This window comes from Opisthorchis viverrini (assembly GCF_000715545.1).
Source record: "Opisthorchis viverrini unplaced genomic scaffold opera_v5_246, whole genome shotgun sequence".
NCBI classification, from domain to species: Eukaryota; Metazoa; Platyhelminthes; class Trematoda; order Opisthorchiida; family Opisthorchiidae; genus Opisthorchis; species Opisthorchis viverrini.
Window position 1 is genome coordinate 456,007 of NW_008751902.1, and position 24,177 is coordinate 480,183.

Here is a 24,177-nt window from a genome sequence, read left to right on the forward strand (position 1 = left end):
TGCTAGTCATCCATTGTTGCCTGCTTAGTAGCCTTGGACTAGACTCGGTAGAATACAATAGGTAGAAGAACTGTTCACCCTTCCTCATTCCACCGGTAGGGCGTTGATTTGGCACTCACTTCTGTTAGGTGTGTGGTTGGTAGTTCGGCGTAGTTTCATCGTCGTGGACACAGTTCCTGCTATCCTGAAGAACCTGCGCATTTTTGTGGCTAATTCACTGTGATGAGTTCTGAGTGATTCGTACCACACAAGCCGTGAATAATTTCGAGTCTGATCACGGTGTTAGTGAAGTTGTGTGATGCACTTCCTGGCTGCTGATTTTAAATCCTCGGATTCGTGATGTTGACAAGGCTTGAGAACGCCCATTGAAGATTAACTTGGCTAAATTTCACATGGTTTGCAAAGAGAACGCTATTAACATCGGTTTGCAGCCATAGCTTCCAACGTTCCCAATCATATACAGCGGGGAGCACGGTAATCCCGTTCTCGAAAACGAGTCACACCGACAGTGCCCAGACTTTTCGTAATCACTTTCGTATCCTTCTGCCAAGTCAAAGGTTGGCCACTTCTCTGTTTGTATCATTTTAGCGCTCTTTTCCGCGAACGCAGATCCGATGTGCACAGTGCATGATCAAACCACCACAGCTTTTGGTACTAGACATATTCTTCGATTGAGACCCCTGTTACACAAACTAACACTCGTTTTCTAATTGTCTCTTATGGATTCGCCGTCACCAGCTATCAGGCAGCGCATGTCGAAGTCCTGAAGACGCCTCAGCTGGGCTGCTCGCAGATACCGCGTCTTGCAGCCGTACAACATAACAGCCCGTGCTGTAGCTTGCTACGCACGTCCCTTGAGATTCAGAAGTGTGCTGGTTTGCTGCCATAAGAGTCCTAAATTATCAAACGATCCTTAGAGATTATTGCATTAACCTGATGTGTCGTACCACGGTCGGAGCTTATATAAATCCCAAACTATCACAATTCCAACAATGTCCATCACATGAACCTAAAGGGAGATTTGGATCTGTACCCTTCTGGTTGAATTCAGTACCACGGTTTAGCAAACACTAGCTGACCAGCGATGTGATCAACTCGCGCTTAGGCCGCATAAAGCGCTACTCATCTTTTGATCACACAACCCATATCAATCAATCACGTTTTGACGATTTTCCAGTTGGAGGGTCATACATCCTATGGGATTATTATCTTTCCTGAGCAGGTTACTGTAACTTCGCTTCATGGTTTCGTTTTATCATTTTACCCTTCCAATAGATGCATCAATGTTAATGTGTCATCCATCTTTTTGTTAGGAGTTCAGAGACCATATGTATCGCTTTGTTGATTCCATCTTTCCCAACTCCACTGGTCATCAACATTTGACTGAATTATCCTGAATACGTACTACCCTATTTAACCTTTATATTAATGAAACTGGTGTCCTTAGACAACTTTCGATAATTTGAATGTTAAGCGAGGGCATATCCGTCTGCAACCATCAACACTGGTTATTCGTGATATTTGGCGTTATATATACGAGCCATTGGAGTTTTTCCTGGCATGTTATACTCAGCTGATAGGCAAACAACGAGTGGCCATACAACTCACTTACAGCTTCAATTTGACTGATAAATAATCAATTATACCTACAAGTTTATTTGGCTGTATTTTGAAGCACTCTGCTACGTACCCTAAACCTTGTCTTATTGTTTCCTACTACCTTCCACCCAAAGGTGATACTCCTGGATCCAATACATTCGCCAACATCCAGCTACACGAGGAAGCCTTATTTCGAATGGTTTCTTACTGTGAGAACCAGATTGATTGTCGTCGTCGCCAAATTTTATCCCATTTCGGCGAGGCTTTTGATGCGGCTGACTGCGGTTTGGTGGTGGGTTGCATGTGTGACAACTGCCAGCAGGCTGATCGACGACGTCTGGAGCAACGAGATGTAACAGAAGACGCTGTCTTGATCGTGCGAGCTGTAGACGGCTTTGTTCGATCGCGCCGTAATGTCACCATCAACTACTGTGTGGATGTCTTTCGCGGTAATTTTACTTGGCATGCTGTTTCGTTCAGGTTACTGTACCGATTTTATTTTTTAGTTCTTCTGTTGATGACGAACATCTCAACTATTAATGCTTAGATGCTCGGTCAGTGCTCCGATTCGATGGTGGAAAACGAACCCAACACGTTGTGCTGTGTTAGGGTGTCTGATGAATTGCAAAAAAGATGTTCCAATGACTTGGCAACAATCTTTTTCTATATCTATTCTTCAGGTCTTGTGATCCAGTTACGATCACAATTTCTGCAGATGTTCAGTACCTGTCATTCTTCTGACTTATTATACCTTGTATACGGTTAACACTGGTAATCCTGTTTATGAGAATCAGTCAACACCGAGTGCTTTGAGCTTCAACTTGTCAAACTCTTTTGAATAACAATTTGTCTTCTATCTCTTCGGCTGTCGTGCCCCATGTGTGTATCGTCGTGTCAAATGTGGCTTTTCTCCACCACTTACGTGAAGGCTGATTTACCTTATTGATGTCTCTAGGTCTGTGTCCTTTTGTCTTTCTTTTTTGTATATTCTGTCTATTTTGTTCGTTCTGTGTCTAGGGGCACAAACCAGCCAGATCCAACGTGCTCAGGACAACCTTAATCCCTTGTACAACCGAGGAGCTTCATATTCCAAGACAGATGCAGAACGACTTTTCCATCGTTTGGTAGCCGAAAGCGTCCTGTACGAGGAGTTGACTGTGACTCATCAAGACCACGTAGTTGCATACGTCCGCCCTGGCTCGAAAGCTGTACGACTACTGGAAGGTTCCCTGAAGGTGAATAACGATTATTGTGACCATTGTTTTTCTTGCATAGGAATTAGACGTGTGTCCTTTATGTGACATAATGTGAAGAGTCCCCATTCTCTACTCCTCATGGTCACACTCCCTAGTTTACCGTCTCTATGCTTAGCTTGAAGTCACAAGATTTTCTTTTAGATCACGTTTTATGCGGCAAACCGTGATTCATTGAGACCATTCCGTCACATACATTCGGAGGCTATATTACGGCAGCGAAGCATCCGTGTTGAACACTGATGATGATTGTGGATACCCGCAGTTAAACACCTGAGAGAAACACATGTCATTAGTTGATGCCTATATCCACATCAAATTTTATAATCGCCGCATCATACTGTTGTTGTACTATGGGACCATGGCCCGCGTTGAACGATGATGAACTCGTCGGTGCGCGCACTGATGATGCCTCCTCATATGGTGACGAAACGTTTGCAAGCAAGTTTCCGACTGCCACCTGACCAACAGTCAATAAGCTCACCCGAGCTACCGGTGGAAGGAAGAAGGCCTTCGCTGCGGAGTTATTTATTCGGAAATGCCAACTGACCGGTTACAGACCATTGAACAACGAAGCAATCGATGCAAAGCGAAATTCTACGAACAATACATACTACTCGCGTGCCTCCCGATCATCGTTACACCGGTATTTAGACGTGTTGCCGAACTCCAGACCTCATGTGGTGTTGGCATGCGTGTTATGTATAGTGCATCATCATAGATAGCAGCAGCAGTGCTTGTTTCGTACAAATCTCTCAAGATGTTGATTGAAAATATCTCAGAAATATAAGGGCGTGATGTTTATTTGGAATAAATACCAACATCATCTTTGAAGTACATCTGGCGACGTCTCTATCCATGATGAGGGAAGATCACGCGGCGCAACAGCATCCAATCACGTGATGTCCCTCACTTGGTCAAATTAATTCAGAGAAGACACATGTTAATCTCCTCGGTAGATTTGGATCACATGACCGAGGTGTCGTAGATGGTAGGTTTGCTATCACTGCGGAATTGAAAGCTATTTGTGAGTCTATCCTCCCCCTCTCGCGAATTCGTGGATAGACCCCGTCTGCTGCTGTGATTTTAGAATACCTTTTTTGAAAGTCTCTTCGGTTCATTCAACCTTAGTCTTTTGGATCCGCTTATATATCGTCTTAGTCACAAGTGACCGGCAAAAAGCATTCTGGCCTTAAACTCTGGTCAAGCTACTCAGTTGGCACGTTGCAGACAGAAGTACTAACTTTGTTGACTTGAGGCGATGTGTGGTATACGTTACCTTCACTGAAGCCGTAAGAAGGATAGGCAGAGACTGAATACTGGAGCATGAATTTAATGTTTTAGGTCCAGGGCATACTCAAGGGCGTGATTACGTTCGTTAGCCGGGCAAAGAATGCGTGCTTTTCTCCTTTCGAAAGACAGGCCCATTGTTGTTAGCATTCAGCGCCACTTGTTCGGATGTGGTGGAACTGTTTTTGAGCTTGCCTCCTCCCCAAACTCCAAGAGAAGTAGATTCCAAGCTGGGGCTCCCCCTGAACGAGTGTTTGTGGTTTGTATCTTGGCCGTCAGACGGCTTCTCGTGCAGTTACTTTGTTGTTAACAGGCACAATGTTCTTTTTATATTTACTGCCGTTTCTGACTTCTTGACCATTAGAAATCACAATAGTTTGCCCAGCAGATTTCTCCTACCCAGATTCTTGATCTCTCTAAAGGCGTTGTACGGTACCTTTCGGGGATAACTGAATTTTGCCTGAATTCACCCTAGAGCTGACATTGGTATCACAAACCTATCGATCTTCAGTCCTGTATATGCGTGGTGATTACTCACGCTTGATTCGATTGCCTGTGCCAAGAAATTGTTGGATTGTTCTTTGTCGTTCTTCCTTATCAAGCGCCCGCCGTCGACAGATGGATACCGCCAACCGAGGGATCCATTTATTAATTACCTAGTGTCACAGGATAACATATAGAAACTTTCAAGTCAGTGAATGAACTAAGAAGGCTTGGACGACTTGGCGATACCCCAGCCCTCGTGTTTCTATCGGGTTGCAAGGTGGCTAGGCACTGTGGTATAGCTGGTGTTAGAAGGGCAACGTTAAGAGTAGCTGTCTCGATCAGTCCGTTCAAACATTCGCCACCTTGGTTCTTTGCGCCCCACTCGTCATCATCGCCATATCCTGTAAGAACCGTTTACTTGCCGTACAGTGGTTTTGCCTACCACCACTTCGTTCACCAATAGTTTTGGGAGATGGGATAGTTAGCTCAGCATTGAAGGCGTTAGGTTGTATAATTGATGCTTGAGTTATAAAGGGTCATCCATGGGTTTATAATTGGGAATTTTGCAGCGTAGCTATGCATTGAAAGCGGTAGCTTGGATCCACCAGCACCACTGAGGACGCGACTGTCTGCAAATTTCCATAACTATTGATACGTCCAATCTCGTTATCCCCATCCAGGGAGACATCAATACTCAGCGCAACTGAGTTTCCTGCTAATAGTTTTCATCCTTTGAGGCCAAGTGATTGGTTAACCTCTCCTAGTTGGTCTTCATCGTTCACGTGAATGCACGCAAAGAGCCCTTCGAGGAAGTAGGTTGACAGTCATTTTCATTTTTCAACCAGGCCAGTGCAACCTGTGAATCGCGATCAGTACATTCATCATGGGTGAGCATAGATGCTTACAGTACAGTTGTGGTGTTGCCCGTAATCTGTCGGATCTTCTCGGATTGAAAAATTCAGGTTCTTCGCGGGTATTATGTTCTTCAGATAAAAAAATTTGTTCGGATACCATAAGATCATCTACAAAGGACTCATTAGTACTTGAAACAGCAGGACTGCCGTTAACAGACTGACCTCTGGTATTGAACCCAACCTGATCAATGTCTCCGATGACAAGAGAGATCATCCAAATCGAGAATTGTGACCATCCGTTTGTCATTTGATGAAAGTATTATTCCTGTAGCAGGTCGTAAATCATTACCCTTGAAAAACGTAACATTAGCAGTTTTGGCACAGTCAAGACTCGTACGCAATGAGCCAGGTTTAAATAGAAACGCGGGACTCGTCCCAGTAACAGAATGAACGACATTCCTGTATTGCATTAGAAAATTGTAAATCCCACGGTCCAATTCCACAAAAGTAGTAGGAGAGAGTGAAATAATGGCAGACTATAGTGTTCGGACAAAATTCCCATTCGACTGGGAATGTCGTGGAGCAGTAAACAGATGTCGACATCCAAGGCCCTTTAACCATTCCTCGAGGAATTTTGCAGTGAAGTGTGTGCCGTTAGTGACCAAAACAGTTGGTACACCTCCATGGCTGAATACTTTCCTCAATGCTTGCTGTGTGAATTCGGCACTTGGAGACGTAGTTAGAAAAACTTCAGGCCAACGTGAATATGCGTCAATAACAATTAAAGCATAGTATTTACCGAGAAGAGGACCGCAGTAGTCGGTATGAACTCGTTGAAATGTTTCAAATGTAACTGGCCACGGATACCACTGTGAAGACTTGTTGTGAATCTTATGTGCACAGTTAACACAATTCTTAGCAGTACACTTGATGTCAGCACCCAGTTCCGGCCACCAGCATGACAAGCGTGCAAGAGATTTCACTTTGTCAACACCCAGATGACCAGAATGTAAATCTGCCAGAACAGCCGCTCGCTGAGTCGGTGGAATGATAATTCTATCCTCAAAGCACAACAAACCATCCGGAGTAATGGACAAACTTTTGCGGCGACACTGAAAAGCAGGAAATCGGCGTCGCTCTTGTTGCGTCCAGCCACGTCGCAGTGCAGAAAAAATGGGAGCAAATACCTTTTAGTATTGGTAACAAGCGCATCCCGTTTGACTGATAGTGGTTAAATCAATAAACAATCTCAATTGTTCGAATCAGAGTTGCATGATGAGATTCTTGCATGAGGAATCATTTTTGCACTATGATGAACAGTCGTGTAGGTGTACGAACTCAGTGCAATAATCCACCGTTTCACCATAGCGGCAGATGACTTCGCCAGAGATTTGGCTTGATGATTCAATAACTTTAAAGCCTCGTGATCAGTAGCAATGGTAAAGTTTGATCCAAAAAGATACTTATGGAGCCGTTTGACAGCCCAATATACCGCAAGTGCTTCTCATTGAGTCTGAGAGTATCCACGTTCGGCTTTTGAAAGTCGACGGGAAATGCAGATCACCGGTCTGCCACACTGTTCAAGGATTGCTTCTATTCCAGTGGGAGAGGCATTAGTAATGATGGTGGAGTGATGTTTGGCGGAAAATGGTTTCAAAACAGCTGAAGTTTGAAGATGACGAAGCAGTGCACACAACGTCTTTTCATGGTTGGAGGACCAAGAAAATTGACTGGCAGGTATGACATCAAACAGGCAACTTGCATGTTTAGCAAAATTAGGAATAAAACGAGAGTAATACTTAAGTGTTCCTAGAACTGAACGCAGTTCTTGTAGATTAGTTGGTGATGGCGCATTAACTAAGGAAGATAGACGGTTTGTATCGGGTTTAAAAGCGCTGCCATCCACGATGTAGACAAGGCATGAAAATGATGGGACACCGAAAGTGCATTTTTCAGGATGAATAGCTACATTGAACTCAGAAAATCTCTTCGGTAAAGACAACAGACGCATATCATGGGTAGCTTTGTCAGCAGCGTGCACAATGACGTCATCTTGGTACGTCTCAACACCCTCCAAATCTTTTGCAATAGTATTCATAACTTGCTGAAATACAGCTGGTGAAACGTTCAGACCAAAGGGAAGAAAATTGTATCGGAATAACCCAAAGGGTGTGTTGATCACGGTAAGGTTACTGGAGGCTTCGTCCAGTGGTATTTGAAGATAAGCATCTTTTAAATCGATTTTTGAAAACACACTTGAACCTGATAAACGATACAATACATCTTCTGGCTCTTCCGTGGTGCATGTACGTTGTAGTAGCCGCGTATTTAGCGTAAGCCGGTAGTCACCACAAATTCTCGGAGTAATACCATCAGCCTTTAGTGGGGTAACTATCGCAGTTGCCCAATTCGATAACTCGACAGGGGTCAGTATTCCTTTCGCACACATTGAATTTGATGCTTGGCGAAAGATGCAGCCGAAAGAGTCTCTTACAGGGGATCTTATATTTCCTAAGAGACGAATTATTCCTTTTGGCTTACGGGAACCTGTTCGCCAAGCATCAACATTATCGTTGAACTTTAAAGATTCACGTGCTCAGTCAATGTGTGGTGAATGTGATGAACATGGTTGCATTTCTTTTGACAGCTTTCGTTATTATTCTCTTGTGTTGCTAAGCCAGATGCTTCATATAGTTGTAAATTGGAATACACACGTACTTGCATTTGCGCTGTGGTGTATTCTGGTTTTTCAGTTCGTTTGTTTATCCTGATTCAGGCGCTGGTTTTTTATTACGACATTTTGGCCTCTTGGGCAGGCCCCGACTCCCGTCTGCGTGATTAGTATCTGCGACCAGGCTTTCCAGGAGTAGTTCGACCCCATAGGTATTGTAGGCTGACAGTGAGTCTTCCATAATTGGATTATTGGCGAATTTTAGAAAGAAACCAGAAAGATGGGAGGTTTGTCCGACCCCCTTTTTGGTGGGGTGAATTCACATCAGAGCTTTCTATAGGCCACACGTCTGCGCGAATTAGCGTATAGCACATTCAGGAGGGTCATGAATTTATGGGGACGCCTGTGCTCCACAGACACTGCCATAGAGCCTAATGGTCCACAGAGTCAAGAGCAGCTTCCAAATCAAGTACGACAACCGTTGTTGCTAGCTGGGAACACTGTCGCTGTTTCAAAATATGTGGGAGGGTGAACATATTATCGAAAGAAACCTAGCTTGGTTTTCGCGGATCTGCCTTTCCCTGTTTTCTGTCAACCTGCGAAGGATAAAACCGGAAAACACCTTCGGTGCCAGATATTACGTTGATGTCATAGGTTTTCTCACAGCGTCCGCGTACCCTTTTTGAAAACTGGTAAAACTGTCGACGTGTCCCGCTCGCTCCATTTTGCATCAACAAGCCTCACTCGTCACCACTGTGTTGTTCCCAGTTACCAAGAGGTTAGGTTTGGTTGCGTGAATGTGGCTGGTAGCTTAGGGTGGCAGTTTGATTCATACGATTTCATGATTGATAAGTGCTGCAGATCGATTATCGTCGGTATGGGCGAGTGTTGAGATGGTCAGAATGAATGCTGGTTATCTCCCTATCTATTTAATCTAAACCCGTGGTGACCGGTTGTACCAATCTTGGTTCGGAATATATACTGTTTTTGCTTGGAAGTGAGCCAGCCATGGTCACTATTATCTACCGACTTTATGGAATTCTCACAGAGTCGAATGAACATTCTTTTTTGGCGGAGCATAAATTGTGTGTGCTGCTGAACAATGCAAATTTTCTACTTGGCAGATACATCTACCTATCAGTATGCCAAGCCGGCCGGGAGCAGCGGAAGCAAAAATGATTGGCCGCGAGCCAGAAGATCGCTACGCAAAGATCCGCAATGAATGTTACGAGGAGTTGGTACAAGTCGCAAAACAACTGAGTACGTCTCAGTTTTCATTGTTGTTCAGCTTGACGCAGCAGTCGCATTCTTTACTTTCTCACACTCATCGGTCTATTATTATTATTATTATTCCTGCCTTGTATTTTCACTCGTGGTATTTATCCCCTTTTCCGCTAGCCTCGGAGCAAGGCATTTCAAACTACGCAACCGTATTTCCCAACGAGATGTTACTCGAAATGGCTGCGCATTTGCCGACTACGAGAGAAGAATTGCTACAGGTTCCTCAGTGTACCGAATACAAGCTGAACCGATTCAATGCACAAGATCGGTTTTTGGAAATCACATTGAATTATTTGTCCATTCTGGGGGGTAAGTTTATGCTGCTTGGAGGTCTCATCTAACTTTCTTGGGGAACGGAATCTAATCAGCCAATTGCCTCGTAGATACTGTTTCGCTTTTAGCACGAAGTCAAGCAAACTGGTTGAAGAGGTTGATCGAAGTGCAGTCACTACACCTACCTGATGAGCTACAAACTGAGCAAAAACCAGTAGTGAGCTGCCTACGGATTTGGACGAATTTCGCCATCCTATTTAGAGCGAACAAGACTTTAGTATCTTGCATATCAGCTCAGCTGAACTGCCTGATAGCCTCAGTTGTGAAAACAAGATCGGATCTTGTTGATATATCCTGTTCACTTTAATTTGACATTCAAATGAGTTGCGTTCGTAGTGAATATACAACTCTATTTCAATGAAGTTGTGAAAGTTGACTGAAATTCTGACTACATGTACCTAATAAGCCATAGACAAAGGACAATCGATTGTTTGTATACTTCGATTAGTCTCAGCATTTTATTCATAGGAAGCCTATATGGTTGGTCGTGAAGCAGTCAGTTGGTTGTGAAGCAGTCATTGAAGTCTCTTGCTCCCTGACTGAGCCAAAGTTCGAAAACTGGGCGTCGGCTATAAACTTTTTTGGTCATCATCATCAGTCACAAACTATGCATATTACACGATGGTTCCAGCTTCCACAGACAACTGGGCAACTCCTGTCCCTCTCGCAATCCCCATTCAAGGAGACAGCAATGAGCTAACTGGTAACTACTTTCATATTTCACTACCAAACGATTCCTTAAATCTGCCCGGCTCGGTTCCACCTTTCTCACGGTTGAGTGAAGGGGTTTGTCGGGGGAGTCGATAGACTGGCGTACGAAGTAGGTGAGCAAGCCGGCACAGCCCACTGAGTGTCATCAGCCCTCCTATTGTGTTGAAGATTTTTCTTCCGAAAACTTCTAGATGCTTCAGCGTCACGACCTGATATTTCCTACGAGGCTTGGACAGTTCTGCGAAGACAGCGATGATCACTGCGTTTTCAGACAGGTCGATGCCACTTCTCCACCTCAGGTGTTTCAGTTTGGCAACGGCTACTACTCTGGTTTCTTCTATCTGGGTGGCAGTAGGATTATTCGGGTCGTTTATTGTTTGCGTTTCGATGGGGTCAGCGCGTGGAAGATCTCTGTTTTCTTTGTACTCAGTATCTGGAAACTAAAGCCTTGGGAGCATTTTGATTCCATAGGTGTCAGAGTTTGAGATCGACGACAAAGTTCAAGGGGAAAGGGGGCAAAGGGCATCGTCGCTCTTGGATGGGTGTCGCCAGTGGATGTGGTGAGCCCAGGTGAGGGTTTACCACAGACCTTCAGTCGTCCACGGGAGTTGCGGTACAGCGCTCCAAGAAGGATAAGAAATTTATTGGGAACACCTTTACACCACAGAAAGTGCCATAGGGTCCGTTCTTCAACAGAGTCAAAGTAGGTCCTAAAGGAACATGGCTACTTGGTTGCTGGAGATGGTGTCGCTGTTCCAGGATGTGTCTGAGAATAAGTCGTCTATATAGCCTCCTGCAAGACGGAAATTGGCCTTCGTTGGTTTTCACCTTACAGGTCGTATTCCGGTACTTTTTGCAACCTGCGTAACCCTTCGTTTCCAACTGTACTCAACACTCTTATCAATTCCTGTGATTTTCTTCTACCGACAGTCTTACAATATTTTCTACAAAGAATTCATAATGCTAAAAGCTCATCTGAAGGAAACCGTCCTGTGTGAGGATTCAAATCTGGAAAAAATTGTAACTGTGACCAGTGAGCTCTTCACAGCTTAGCTAACATTTCTTTCTACCTATCATGTAGTATATTCATCGCCTGGGCACTCCAACCAACTATTTATGTTGCGTTTCTGGTTATAATGTGCCCGTTTACCCTTGGTTCCTTTGTTGCAGCCCTTAAATCGGAAGAGCAACAACAGGAAGCACAGTTGACATCAGCTGCCCCTGATTTCGCCACTTTTCCATCACGATCACAGTGGAACTCGACCAAACCCCGAGGGCGATCCAAAAAGGCATCCTCACATTATTTTAAACGCGTATGTTCCCAGTATAATGCCATTCGCTTGAAATCTGCGGGTTAATTCTTCGGGGTACTAATTCTGAGGAATCTCCATGCACAGGTGCAGTTTTCAACCATGCGTTTTGTAACGCGGATCATGACATTATTCAAATTCTGAAAATCGGATTCACTAGAGTTGGCCTATTTTCGCCTTCCGCTTGGTGGTTCTCGATTTCGTAACGGACATGTCGATGTCATGGTGTTTTAATGTGTGCAAAATGGCCATAGCACGCGTGCCGGCACTTTTGTTTCAAAGGTGTTTAGTGCATATTTTTTCAGTTGGCCTCCAACAAAATGCAACCCTGTAAATCTTACTGAAGCGAGTCGAAAAAATTAGACAAATAAAGCTCCACCATAGCTGTCAAAGTTATGGTTAAGCTCGGTTTAGCCCAGTGGTTAAGGCTCCCGCTTACGGACTGGAAGGTCCTTGGTTCGAACCCGACCTCAGCATCTTGACTACTCCTGTCTAGGTTCGGGGAACCTAGCAATATCCCAGCCCTCTTGTCTTCTTTCGTTGGCGTGGCAGCTAGGCACCGAAAGGGTGCTACAGCTGAACAATTTTCGATTTGATTGACTTATCTAAGGAAGTGACATCCGGACGTAGCGCTTTAGGCAACCGGGAACACTGAGCAACCAAGTGTTCTTTGTCGACGTGTGCACAGATCAACTTCATATCCATAGATGTGCTTTCAATCACTTTCGGTCGACAACAGCGCGGTTAACTAAGTGCTTCACAGTGTCCCAAACCCAGCTTAGGGAATGTTTTTTTCGGCAATTGCATTATGTTGTATGGATCACTGCAAAATGTTCAGCACAATTTCTGACGAATGGAATTAGTGTTGTGACAGTTAAAGCACGCGCTAGAAGCCTGCTTGGTATATGTGATTGGTTAACTTCATCAAAACGACAAAGCTTATGCAGAATCAAGTTTCATCACATGATTGGGGAGAGGATCAATAGTTGTCAAACAAAGGATCGAAGTGGCACGTTACCGTGTCCTAGTATGATGTTCACTAAAAACTTGCATTCAAACCAGCCTGGTTGAATTCGACTTATGATTCCGATGTTAAGCATGGCTTAATATTGCCCTTAGTGGCTCCAAATGGGTAAGCATTCTTATTGGAGACAAAACTAGTGTTTGAGCTGGAGAAACAGCCCATTCTTTGTATGGATGCATGAAAAGCGCCATTCATCTTGGGATATGCGGGCGCGGGAACTCGAACCGTTTCTAGCTCTAATGACGTGCCCGTAGTGATAAAGGTTTACTGAATAAGGTGCTCTCATACCAATGATGATTTCTCCAACAGCAGTAGCCTACAAAGCTACACATACCCCGCTATACCTTTAGTGAATTGAAACAACTGTAACCGAATCGCTCGATCTTGGAGCTGTCCTATTTTAAAGTGAGAAGTACAGGTACACATAATATAAACGAAAAGACACGCCTCCAAGAGGACTTCAACCGCCAACCTCTCGCTTACCAAAGAAGTCTGTGCCGAGAACCTCTACTGTCCGTCACGCTTGTACGCCTTAACTTCACAGCTCACTCGCCATATCTCTGCCTAATGGGATAACAGTTGATGTTTTTCAGTACCATTAATAAGCCCTTGTGTTACACAATAGGCCGTACGTTGATATCGCTCAGAGACCCAAAGGGCTTTGGTGTAAACCCCTAGAAAGTAGATGGGAATTTCGTGAACCTTAAAAAAGGAACCCAAGTGCACGTTACGGTAAAGAAAAAACGCGCCTGGGCTTCTACCAATCTTCTGCTTGTCGCATGGGTGATCTACAGACACCCCACTTCACCTTTGCCATCCTTTTTGTTGCCTTTTCTAAGTCTACGACCGTCTGACTTGCTTGGACCGTGTCCTTACTTCCGTACAGATTCCCTTCGTTGAGAATTGGCCCATCCAACAAAACCATTGTTTCCATGTGATGATTACTGACGTCCGTTAGATGCTCCCACCCCTCTTTTTAATTTTTTTCAGGGCGGTGGCAAAGCCAGTTACTTGTTCGGGAAATATCAAAATAAAGCTACAGCCCGTAACAGTCAGCAGCAGAGTTCAACCTCAACTAATGGATGGAAGCGGTGAGTGTAGTGTATACCATTGATTTTTCCCACTACAGGCTGAACCTTCTGAGTAGTTTCCTTCGTGAAAATATGCTGCGATATCTCGAATATCGTTACAACTGAAACGTGAGACGGCATGTGTGCAGCACATTCAGTTGAAGAATAGCATAAACGAGAGATTCCGCTGAGTCCCTCTTAGAAACCAAATTGATTTCCAAATGAATTTCTTCTTATATTGTTCCTTAAAGTTGGGCGTTCCGAACCCATTTTGTTCTGGGTTCGTGCAAATGTAGCGTCATCCTACTGAAATGATCCCCCTCCGAAAAAGACCACCATGGCGAAAGAGAGTACTGGACCTTCCACTGGGGCTTGTTCTTTTCGTAGGGTCTGTAGGAAGACTGTCTTCTTGCAGAGCAATTGCACTTGCACTTGGTAGTACTGTTTGAGTTCGTTGTGTACCATAAGCAATAACAGCGGCGGTTTAAACACTGGGGCTTCACCATCGAAAAGCAGACAGCAACCGCAACCCCGGCAATGATCAGACGTATCATCGGTGTGTCGTAACTCATGGAAAGCTGCGCCCTAATCGGATGTACAAAATTATTCTAAGTCCTTTGTGATCACACTCGCATAGTTCGTTTGTAATGGTTGGCAGGAAGAATTTGCACATCAAAGTTTTGCATCACATTCCGTACGAGGTATAGGAAATTAGGGTGCATAATAAAAGCCACTTAGATTATGGGCGATTCTGTAAACAAGCAGAGCTCAGATATGTACGATGGTCGGTTGGATACTCTACCCTAGAATACAAAGTAAGCAATCCTACAATGGACTTTCATTTTTCCCATGGTTGATCCTGTCTCATTTCCATATTCTTTTCAGAAAAGCTCCAGAGCCCTTGCCAACAACCAATGCATTTCAACCGAAACTTATGAAACTATCCGTTAAAAGAGAATAAAACTATAGGCAGTATTTGACTGAACAGACTTATTTTGCATTTGTTTTTTACCGTTTTGAAAACCTAGCTACAGATAAATACTTGTACTCTTCGATGCTGTTTTAAAATGAAAGCTATGTGATGAAGCAATAGCTCAAAAGGTGAGGAGCTGTTTTTATCGGGTCGAGTTTCGATTGGTGCACCCGATTCACGGGTAGATTGTGTTTCTGTCAACATAAGTCATTCTCGTCATCCTTTTTCGGGAAAAAATGCTGATGACTGAGGTAACTAACGATTTGACTTAACAGCGAAATTCCTCACATCGCCTGAAATAGGATGCCGGATATGTCATCAAGAAACGTAACAGCAAAGCCGATCTTCAAAGCTGTTAATACTCAACAATATGCATATCTACAGAACTCTGTTAAAAACGTTTGCCCAATACATTTTGGAAATAATATACAATATGGAGATTTCGTCCTGTAAGTGAAGCCAATCTATGCTGAAAAGCCGAGAAGCACTGTACAGCTGTTTCATCCTTATTGGGAAGTGCAAGCTAATCATACTGCTGATAAGCCACTCGTGGCCGAACGGTTAAGTGTTCAAACTACTAGCCGGGAGGTCGCGGGTTCGAGACTCCTCGGAGTTTCGTGAGATGCGCACTGCTGATGATTCCCAATAAGGATGAAACAGCTGTACAGTGCTCGGCTTTTCAGCATAGATTGGCTTCACTTACAGGACGAAATCTCCACAAAAATCCCAAATCTCCTCACACTACCAACAATAATATACAATCCCGTGAAGAAGTATACCATGATTTTATCCCCTTTCATCGTTATCATTGTTGGGTTTGGTAAAATACTTTTCGTCATCATCCATGTTAGTGACAGTCTGCAACCGAAATACCTCTTTGTTTCATTGGCCATATTAATAATGGTGGCTTCATGCGTAGAACAGCCTTTTTGAGTATGCTGACTAGGCGATACAACTCATTAGGGTCATGTGCTTAATATATTCCGACACCAGCAACAACGGTTACATGGCCAACACGGTCCTATACAGTTTTACAGGATCTTGGAAGCTAATTTCTGTAAGCCAGTATTCATAAGCCAATCCCAACCACCTTGAAAAGCATCTGCTGTTGTTTATACCAACATCATTCGATGGAGAGTACTCAATAACGATGTTTGACGTATCTGTTTGCTCGGAGATCGTGACAGTCACGCGTACCTACTCTTGAAGCGCCCATGCTTTTACGGATTGTTTCCGATTCACTGGACTATGGGTCAATGTACTAAGGATTCGGTGTGCTGCGACTTGCCTTCCTAGTCAAGAATAAACAGTGTCGTACACTGTGTAATGGCTTCGGTGCAGGGTCGCGAGAAAAAGACAGTACAGCGAGGAATGCAACAGAAAACGTTATTAGGATAACCTATAAGCGCTCATAAACGAACAGTTGTGCAACGGGGGTGCTGTGTGTTCAATCCCTCGCTTACGTGCTGTCCCTCTCTATGGACATGGTTCTCAGTCCTGCCGTCTGGCGAGTATGAAGAGATGTTGATGACTGGGAACCTACCCTACGCGGGTCGGAATAATGAAATTCGGTACTGCATGTGTAACATCAGTCTCTGCGATAGAATTACAGGGAATCTTGTTTCACCACCACCCAGCAACATTGAAATGGAACGCCGGTGGTTCGCTGTCATACGACCGGGCTATTTCATTCAAATCAAGCTCTGTGGTCAACAGAGGGAAAATGGGAAAGGGGTCAGTAGCGGACCACTACAAGCACACTCGGAGCATAGACGAATTCGCATAGTCGGTGAATCTTTCAGTGCCTCCAGGCAAGCACAACTAGGGTCACGAAAGTCCACGGATCGCACTGACAGCCCTGAAACTTTCCTAGTATCATTCATTTCCTTCCGCTAGACCAAATTCCAGTTTGTTCCACGGGCATGAAAAACAACGCTTTTCTCGGGAATGATAAATTGGAATGTAGCGTACAACCGAGCCACCTTGACTTGCAATTTAGGATAACCTCTTTGACCGAAGTATTGATCTTTCACCCAGTTTCCGTCTCTTGATTACATTGAGAATTCGTTGGTTCTAAGATATCAGTGCTGAAAGACCAGAATGTTCCGCAGTCTTCATCAGAATCGGCCGCTCTGTAATTTGAAACATGCGCTCTTTAAACTAACAGGGGCCCTACAAAATGGATATACGGGTGGTTGGAAAAGCCAGCGGGGCATGACCCAATCGCATTCAGTAGGATTCTCATATCCGAGCTATTGCTCCTTCACGTTGGTTTAGTGACCACAACCACAAGATTCGCCCTTATATTTTACACTACCTTTCTTCAGTCCTGAAGTATTTGTTAACAAGACCATTGCTAAACTGTAAACGGTTTTGGTTGTTTAGATTCGGGGTGCTGGTGCTCCACTAGATGGGTGAATACATCAATACAAACTGCGGTGGCTCATCATTTTCTACATGTGCTGAGTTGTCCGCTATAGAAAAGGGCGTTTTCCGCGCCAGTTTCAGAGTGGCATCGACCAATTACACAGCGGACTGTTCCGTATTAGAAGCAGACTGCAGAGCCTGGACACTGTCTGCCTTCTAGGATGGGGCCCAGTTAATCCGCTCTGTATTTTGCTGGAGAGTTCGCAGCCGATGCCAGTACGTTCGTGCTATCAGTCTATCCAGATTAGGGGCTAAAAATGACCGAAAGTGATCACAACAGTCAGCTTGGTTACTGATCCTATCAGAAGGTAAGGTTCATTCGCGGGGTCGACAGCTGTCCGGTGAATACAGTTTCCATGTTAAAGCGGTCAATGTTTGTTGGGGAAGCTTGTTCGTATCGTGGTATTTTACCAGCGACTAAGACTGTGTTGACCCTGAAATCCGTAGAGAAATCCTCCCTTGTTCATGTCCAACACAAAAGCAACCCCACCAAAGTCTGTCTGCTTCAGTTTAAGTTTATCTCTTTCCTAATTCGACTCTTGATGGTTCTTTCGATATTCCGTCGCAATTTTTTTCCTGATACCAAGCGACATTTGGTGCCGCTAGATAGATGCGAAGTCTTCAGCAAACACACGAGATTTTGCAGGGAGTTGGAAATTCACTAGGGTATCCAGCACGTGAGACACCGGAATATAGGGACATTCGGACGGAAATAGGTGTATATTACAGCAAAACGAGATCCCTTAGAAGAGCGCCTACTCCTTTGAACGCCTTAGGTATCCTCCACAAATGTGCACGCGAAACCGACACCCCAATGCATAATTCTCAGTTTATATCGTCCAAAGCACATACACAAGGAAAACAAGTAGAAATTAAGATGGATGGGAACTCGGGAGCTACTCCTACCTGATGGGCCCTGAGGACGGAACCCGCAACGGATTTACGAAGAGCTCCCTTCAACTTTATTAGTGATATGTCAAGAAAGAAAACATCCTTACAGCAAAGTCCTCTCATCCCGATGATAGCAAACTACCCACCAATAAGACGGAACAAAGAAAATATGGCAATATCAACGTATACTGGTAATGCACTTTGGAGTAAGAAGTCAGGTGACTAGGTGAAGTGGATCACATGCAGCTCCGCGCATCCACAGGGAAGGATTACTTCGTTAAAGGAGTGAGAGGTTTGGCCCAGCTGTACAAAAACACTATCAGATCTGAGCCGGATATCCCACGAACTAAAGCTAGTTCATGAGAAACGAATAAAACTGCCAACGTAGATAATAAATGATAGCGGTAGACAACGGTAGTCCACTGAGTTTCAAAGTGAGGCTAACTCTGGAGGTAGTTCAAGTTGGGCTAGGTCTTTGAAGTGGAGTAGCATAGCCATCATTTTCGTCAGTCTTGGCAGAGTTGACGAGGAACCAGAGTAGCTGGACAAATTAGCCGCTGTAGAAGCTCTTCCTTCGTCCGCACCTTCGAGATCGTCACCTGATGCCTCAATATGACGTAGGATAGCACGGTTTAATGCTCCGGCAACCAACTCTGCGTGTTGCGGACCCAACAAACGACCATAGATGCTTTGACTCGGATCATCAAAAGCCAGGAGTGCCATTGTGTTCTGCATTTCGCTAAGCAGCTGTGGATGCTCTGAGAGGCGCTTAGCAACTGGGTCAGCAAGGTAGGATTGAGCAAAGATAAGAGCCTCTTCCAAGCGACGGTTCCGAATCAATTCAAGCATCTGTAGTTGCCGGAGCTGGTAAAATTTAAGAAACAAGCACGAATAAGTAATTGTAGAATAAACGAGAACACGAGTGCGAGGCGAAATCACAAACAAGAAACCTAAGGATGAACTGAAAGTGACGGACCCGCGCGCTACCCGATGAAGGTAGTGCTTTTGGATTTTTAAACACTAATTTGCAGATGATGGGAAGAAATAGACGGTTAAGAGCCTGGAAAGTAGTTGCTTTTTCTGTGGATTCTATTCCATCTCCAATATGATTCGGCTTCGTATTTGGCTGCCCACTATTCATGTCAGCTCTGGCTCACAATGCGCCAAACGCCAGACGAAGCAGGGTACTAAGACGTTATACAAAGGTAGCCCGCAATGCTCTCCTGGTAGTGGTGAGTGTGAACCTAGTGCCAGATCAAGATCAATGCACGATCAAGTCTTGAATTATAAAGTTTACACGAAATCGTACGTCAAATCAGCTAGGCGGTATGCAAAATTTGATGGCTGACAATGCTTAATAGGAAAACTTATTAGGAGGTAGCTGGACGCTTATTCTAAGTCCATGGATATCCTGTTTCCTCACCACCGTAGCATACCGGACAATTGTATCTTCGGCACATAGTCTATGATTGACACAGTAAGCTGAAATGGCGACTATCGGAAACGAAAAGGTTTCTGGTTTGGAACTCCTACCCCAATGGATGGTATAACAACCAGCATTAGTCGCACACCAAAAAACGCATACACATGAAACCTCGGACTGAACGGTTTATCACTGCTAATTTCCCCACTGAGATCCTATAGGACCGATTGAATTTATTAGATCGCTTCGGACACCCCAGATTATGGCTCTCGACAAGCGGTTATTCAAAAAACCAGAAAAGTCAGCCTGACGACAAGATGCGGGCTGTCTGCTAAAGTAAATAAGCAATGAGCCAACATTTTTATGCCGTCTACCGAACAAAAACAGTTCTGAAACAATCGTCACTCACATGCCTTAGATCAACATAAAGACATTGACATGAATGTCGTTTTACTTTCTTCACAAGGGCAAACAGCTTTGAATTTCTTCGGGATCTTCACACTTGAGGCGACCGCACCCAGTGTCCACAATTCAAAGTGAACAACTGCGACCAAATTAGCAAGCTCGGCAAAAAGCTATCCATACAATCTGAGCCCCTAGCATTTCCCTCAATAGCGATATCATCTTCATCTCAGACGAAAGAAATCCAGTAGCCCGCCTGATGGCGTCCAATTTCCTCGAAGTAATCCCACAATCCAATAAGACTACCAGGCGATGGAAAGCATGTGATCAAGGCAATATGTCCGCCACCATTCAGTGGCCATATTGATAATTTGTACCTAGGTGGCTCGAGAAACACACTGAGGTTACATAAAGGCTATCCGAACCGTTGATATTCTACACAACAATCGAGACATAAGACCGCAGTTGGAAACGATCTTCGCTGAAAAGCCTAGGAATACTGTAAGGCCGTCTCATCCCTGCTGGGAATCACCATCAAGCTCCAATTCACGGGTCTCTGTGGACCTTCGAACTTAAGACTCTGGATAAATGGTCGCATAACATATCTAGATACGAACGACTGAACACGTGCTTGAGTTCAACGAACCCTACAGATGTTGCCCTCTCCTGAGCAGTTGGCTACACAACAATATCCCACACTTGTAACGGTGTTGAATACGAACAAGTTTCCTGTTCGGTCTCGGAGGCGTGTGCTTGCAACAGTCCATAGTTCGACTTCAGAATAGAACTTTTCCAAATTAATTTGTATCTGGTCACGCAACTCAACAGTGGGTGCACAAATATCCATAATGCTGTTAAACTTCAAGGACCTTAGTGCACGACAAAACATGAAGATCGAAGCACACCATCTACGTCATATTTGTTACGTTCGTAGTGAACTATAAGGAGCGGTTTATTCTGTTGTCTCGTGCTGTTCGTACTGGTTTGTGCGTTTGTGGCTACGATGCAGAGAATTTAGTACTTCACACTAAGGTGACCCATTTACTGACTGATCAAGCAGAGGGACGTTACAATGTATTAGTGCACTGGTTCGTTAAGTAACTAAAATGACACGAAGGGCATGAGTTTATAAGTGTAGGGAAACTACTGAAGAACCACGAGATTTAAAGCAAAACCTAGTTTCTGTCTTTTAAAATACAGTGCATGATTAGGGTGATTGCATTTTGATCCAGCGGTGGAAATCTACTTGAATTTAAATTTAACCCCTGGACTTCAAGTGTTCTGTCGCCAATACGAATGCAAAATAGCAGTTCGTATAGCAAAGCAGGAACTGCGAACATTAGGATGGATTTAAAACGACGCGCATTTTCAAATCGAACTGAATGTAGGTCAAAATAACGATAATAATAATAATCTGCTTAAATAATTCCTATTATTGAATTCCTATTATTATTGGCGCAGGCACGGTAATAGCCCACAAGTAAACCATTATTCCACTGGAGTCAGTTACTTAACTGCACGGAAAACAACCGAAACTGTCGTACTTATAGACACCTAACCCTGCATCAGAAAACCCGCCTCACCGTAACCAAGCAATAAACCCACCTCTAGGCACAGTAAGATGAAAGCGAAAACTCCAAAAGGTACTTCTGGAGCCCTTTTTCTGCAAGAATCTTGTTGAAAAGAATACTAGTATATATGACAGCCCAGTATTCCGAACAGCATGATGTGCTTGATAGCAAAACTACCAGGGGACCACCAACTTGAGGACAAGGAGAGTTAATCAACATACTGAATCACTAGCCAACAGAATATGAAAAAATGCGACAAACTACAGAGTCCGTAACTGTTAGCCTTCAAACCTAAGGACAGGTCACATGATACTAGCGTGCTCTTCGACATAACACCTGACTCTATTAGCTAAACAGCAAAGCTGGTGATCGGCAACACGTGTTGAAGCAAACACGATAAGTACAAAGTTACACAAAACCAACTGCATGAAATTAAGGCGTTGCTAACTTGAAAATAGATGAATGGATTTTTGTCGAACAATTCGGGCCACAAGCGATTCACAGTGTCAATAACATCCTCGATTTGGCGTCGAAGCACCGCCTCTCGAATCCACATTCGATCTTTTAGACTCTCACCAGAAACCCGCATTTCTGTAAGCGGTTAAGAAATCCCAGTTTCACGACTAAACTTCTCAGCGGCATCCTTGTAACCTTCAACAACGAGGTATTCCAAAATTAAACGATTGATCTCCTGTCGAGTTAAACTCAATCCTTCTTGATTCTCGATCGATCCTAAACTATGTAGTGGCATTCCCGCAGTAACGAGGTCACCAGCGGGAGTTGAGTCGGTCTTGTTTGTAACAGCAGGATCGATGCTTCGAACACTAGTGGAGGATTGTGAGGTAGCCATAAGCTGAAAAAATGAAAGACGGTGAATTTTTTCTTGAAAATACAACGGGGTTCATTAACTCCACGGATTAGTCTACTTCGTCTACCTAATCATCATACAGGTTTGTGAGAAAGACGTCTCTACACATTACGACCTCAGTATGATAAGACGGATCAACAAAAACCTGCTCTCATATTATTCAATCTGTAGCAATGACTGGTTAGATATTCTCAATCAGAAAAAAGTTTTAGAGGGGTATATACATTTTTCAATACACTTACGACTTTTGGAGAAAGGGACAACATTTTGTAAAGATGGTGAGAAAAAGTGCAGTGAGGTGAGCAACAACACGGAGTTTAACTGGTTGAAGGATGTAGGAGCCAGCGAAAACAAGAGGTGTAAGAAGTGCCAAAAGAAAAGAGATAATAGTGGCAAATATTCGTCGGAGATAGATGGATGAATAGATGTGCCTCACGATTGAGAGACAGGGAGGTGGTGGGAAGCTGATTTCGATAAAAGCCTTCTGTGGTAAGAGTAAAATGACGCAGGATACGTCATGTCCCAACGGATAAAAAAGTCTGCCAGTCACCACCAGGAAAATATAAGTTGGCGTTCAACTAACAAAAAGGGATGAGCAAGTGAGAAGCGAAGAGTAAAAACAGAAAGTCAATCTTCCCAGACGCTAGTCTTGCGAGGACTCTGACTTGTATTGACCAGGATGTTGCAAAATGTCAGACGGAGGGTGAATAAAAGGAAATTTGGAACCATATCGGATCATATGAATAGTCTTAAACCAGTGGTGGGAGAATAAAACAAGACGGGTACAGTGGATCTAGAAGAGCTATATACTGCAACCCCCAGTAAAGAATGATGGCCGTGTGGTCTTCAGTGGGGTGGTAGAATTCCTATGCACTACTACACTATGTTCAGCTGTAGCACCCTTTCGGTGCCTAGCTGCCATGCCACCTGAAGGAAGCACGAGGGCTGGGATACTGCCAGGTTGTCCAAACCTAGACAGGGGAAGTCGAGTGGCGGAGGTCGGATTCGAACCACGGACCTTCCGGTCAGTGAGTTCGCGCTCTAAGCACTTGGGCCATCTCACCCCCGTAGAACTCCTATGGTCCTAGCAAAATCGGAGCGATGGGGAGTGCTGACTCGTAAAGCAAAGGTTACATCATTTACAGAACATGAACTAGAGAAGAACGGTTGAGAAAAGATAGTTTGCGATTAGAATAAACCTGGTGCAATTACCAACCCTTGAAAAACTCAACTTCAGGTGATCCCGCGAAAGGATATTACCATCCGGATTGGGAAGACTAGAGCTTTTGTGGACTTGCATCAAATGTGGCGTAGGCGCGACATCAGTGGTCGAGTTTACAATACCGCAGTGCACTCCATGTCACTATACGGATCAGGAAACTGGACGCTGTATGCTGAAGACGTCAAACGACTTTCAGTGTTTGACCATCGATGTCTTCGGAGCATTACTCGAGCCTGTTGGGAACGACGGATCCGTAATGCTGAAGTATGTCGAATTGTTTTCGGAAGATGATGAACTGATCACATTTGACAGATTGCACTAGCTTGGCCACGAAATCCGTATGTTTGTCGACCGACTTCCTCAAAGGGCTCTTTTCGTGCGACCATGCGAACGGCGGAAACGAGCCAGAAGAGGTCTTTCAATGGCATGGCGCCGAATTATGAAAGCCATTACCAGTAAACTCAGTAAACTCACTCAATGAACTCAAAGGGACACATCAATGGTTGGAGATGATCCGG

At 44.2% G+C, this 24,177-nt stretch overlaps 2 protein-coding genes across 2 annotated transcripts in view; one reads left to right on the top strand and one right to left on the bottom strand.

Annotated features, from left to right (window-relative positions):
- Positions 1-14,936, top strand: part of T265_08929 (hypothetical protein) — a gene marked incomplete at both ends in the record, with an annotated part of 46,595 nt that extends 31,659 nt beyond the window's left edge. The window contains 7 exons of the mRNA XM_009174868.1: positions 1,734-2,048; positions 2,617-2,834; positions 9,278-9,413; positions 9,552-9,743; positions 11,649-11,791; positions 13,803-13,903; positions 14,768-14,936. Of these exons, the coding sequence (XP_009173132.1) occupies positions 1,734-2,048; positions 2,617-2,834; positions 9,278-9,413; positions 9,552-9,743; positions 11,649-11,791; positions 13,803-13,903; positions 14,768-14,843 (1,181 nt within the window). The remainder of the gene's footprint in view (positions 1-1,733; positions 2,049-2,616; positions 2,835-9,277; positions 9,414-9,551; positions 9,744-11,648; positions 11,792-13,802; positions 13,904-14,767) is intronic.
- Positions 14,937-18,203: 3,267 nt separating this feature from the next.
- Positions 18,204-22,430, bottom strand: T265_08930 (hypothetical protein; the record flags this gene model as incomplete). Its single annotated transcript, XM_009174869.1, has 2 exons — positions 18,204-19,037; positions 22,018-22,430. 2 exons carry the CDS (start codon positions 22,156-22,158, stop codon positions 18,603-18,605), a joined length of 576 nt encoding a protein of 191 aa, XP_009173133.1.
- Between the last annotated feature and the right edge of the window lie 1,747 nt (positions 22,431-24,177).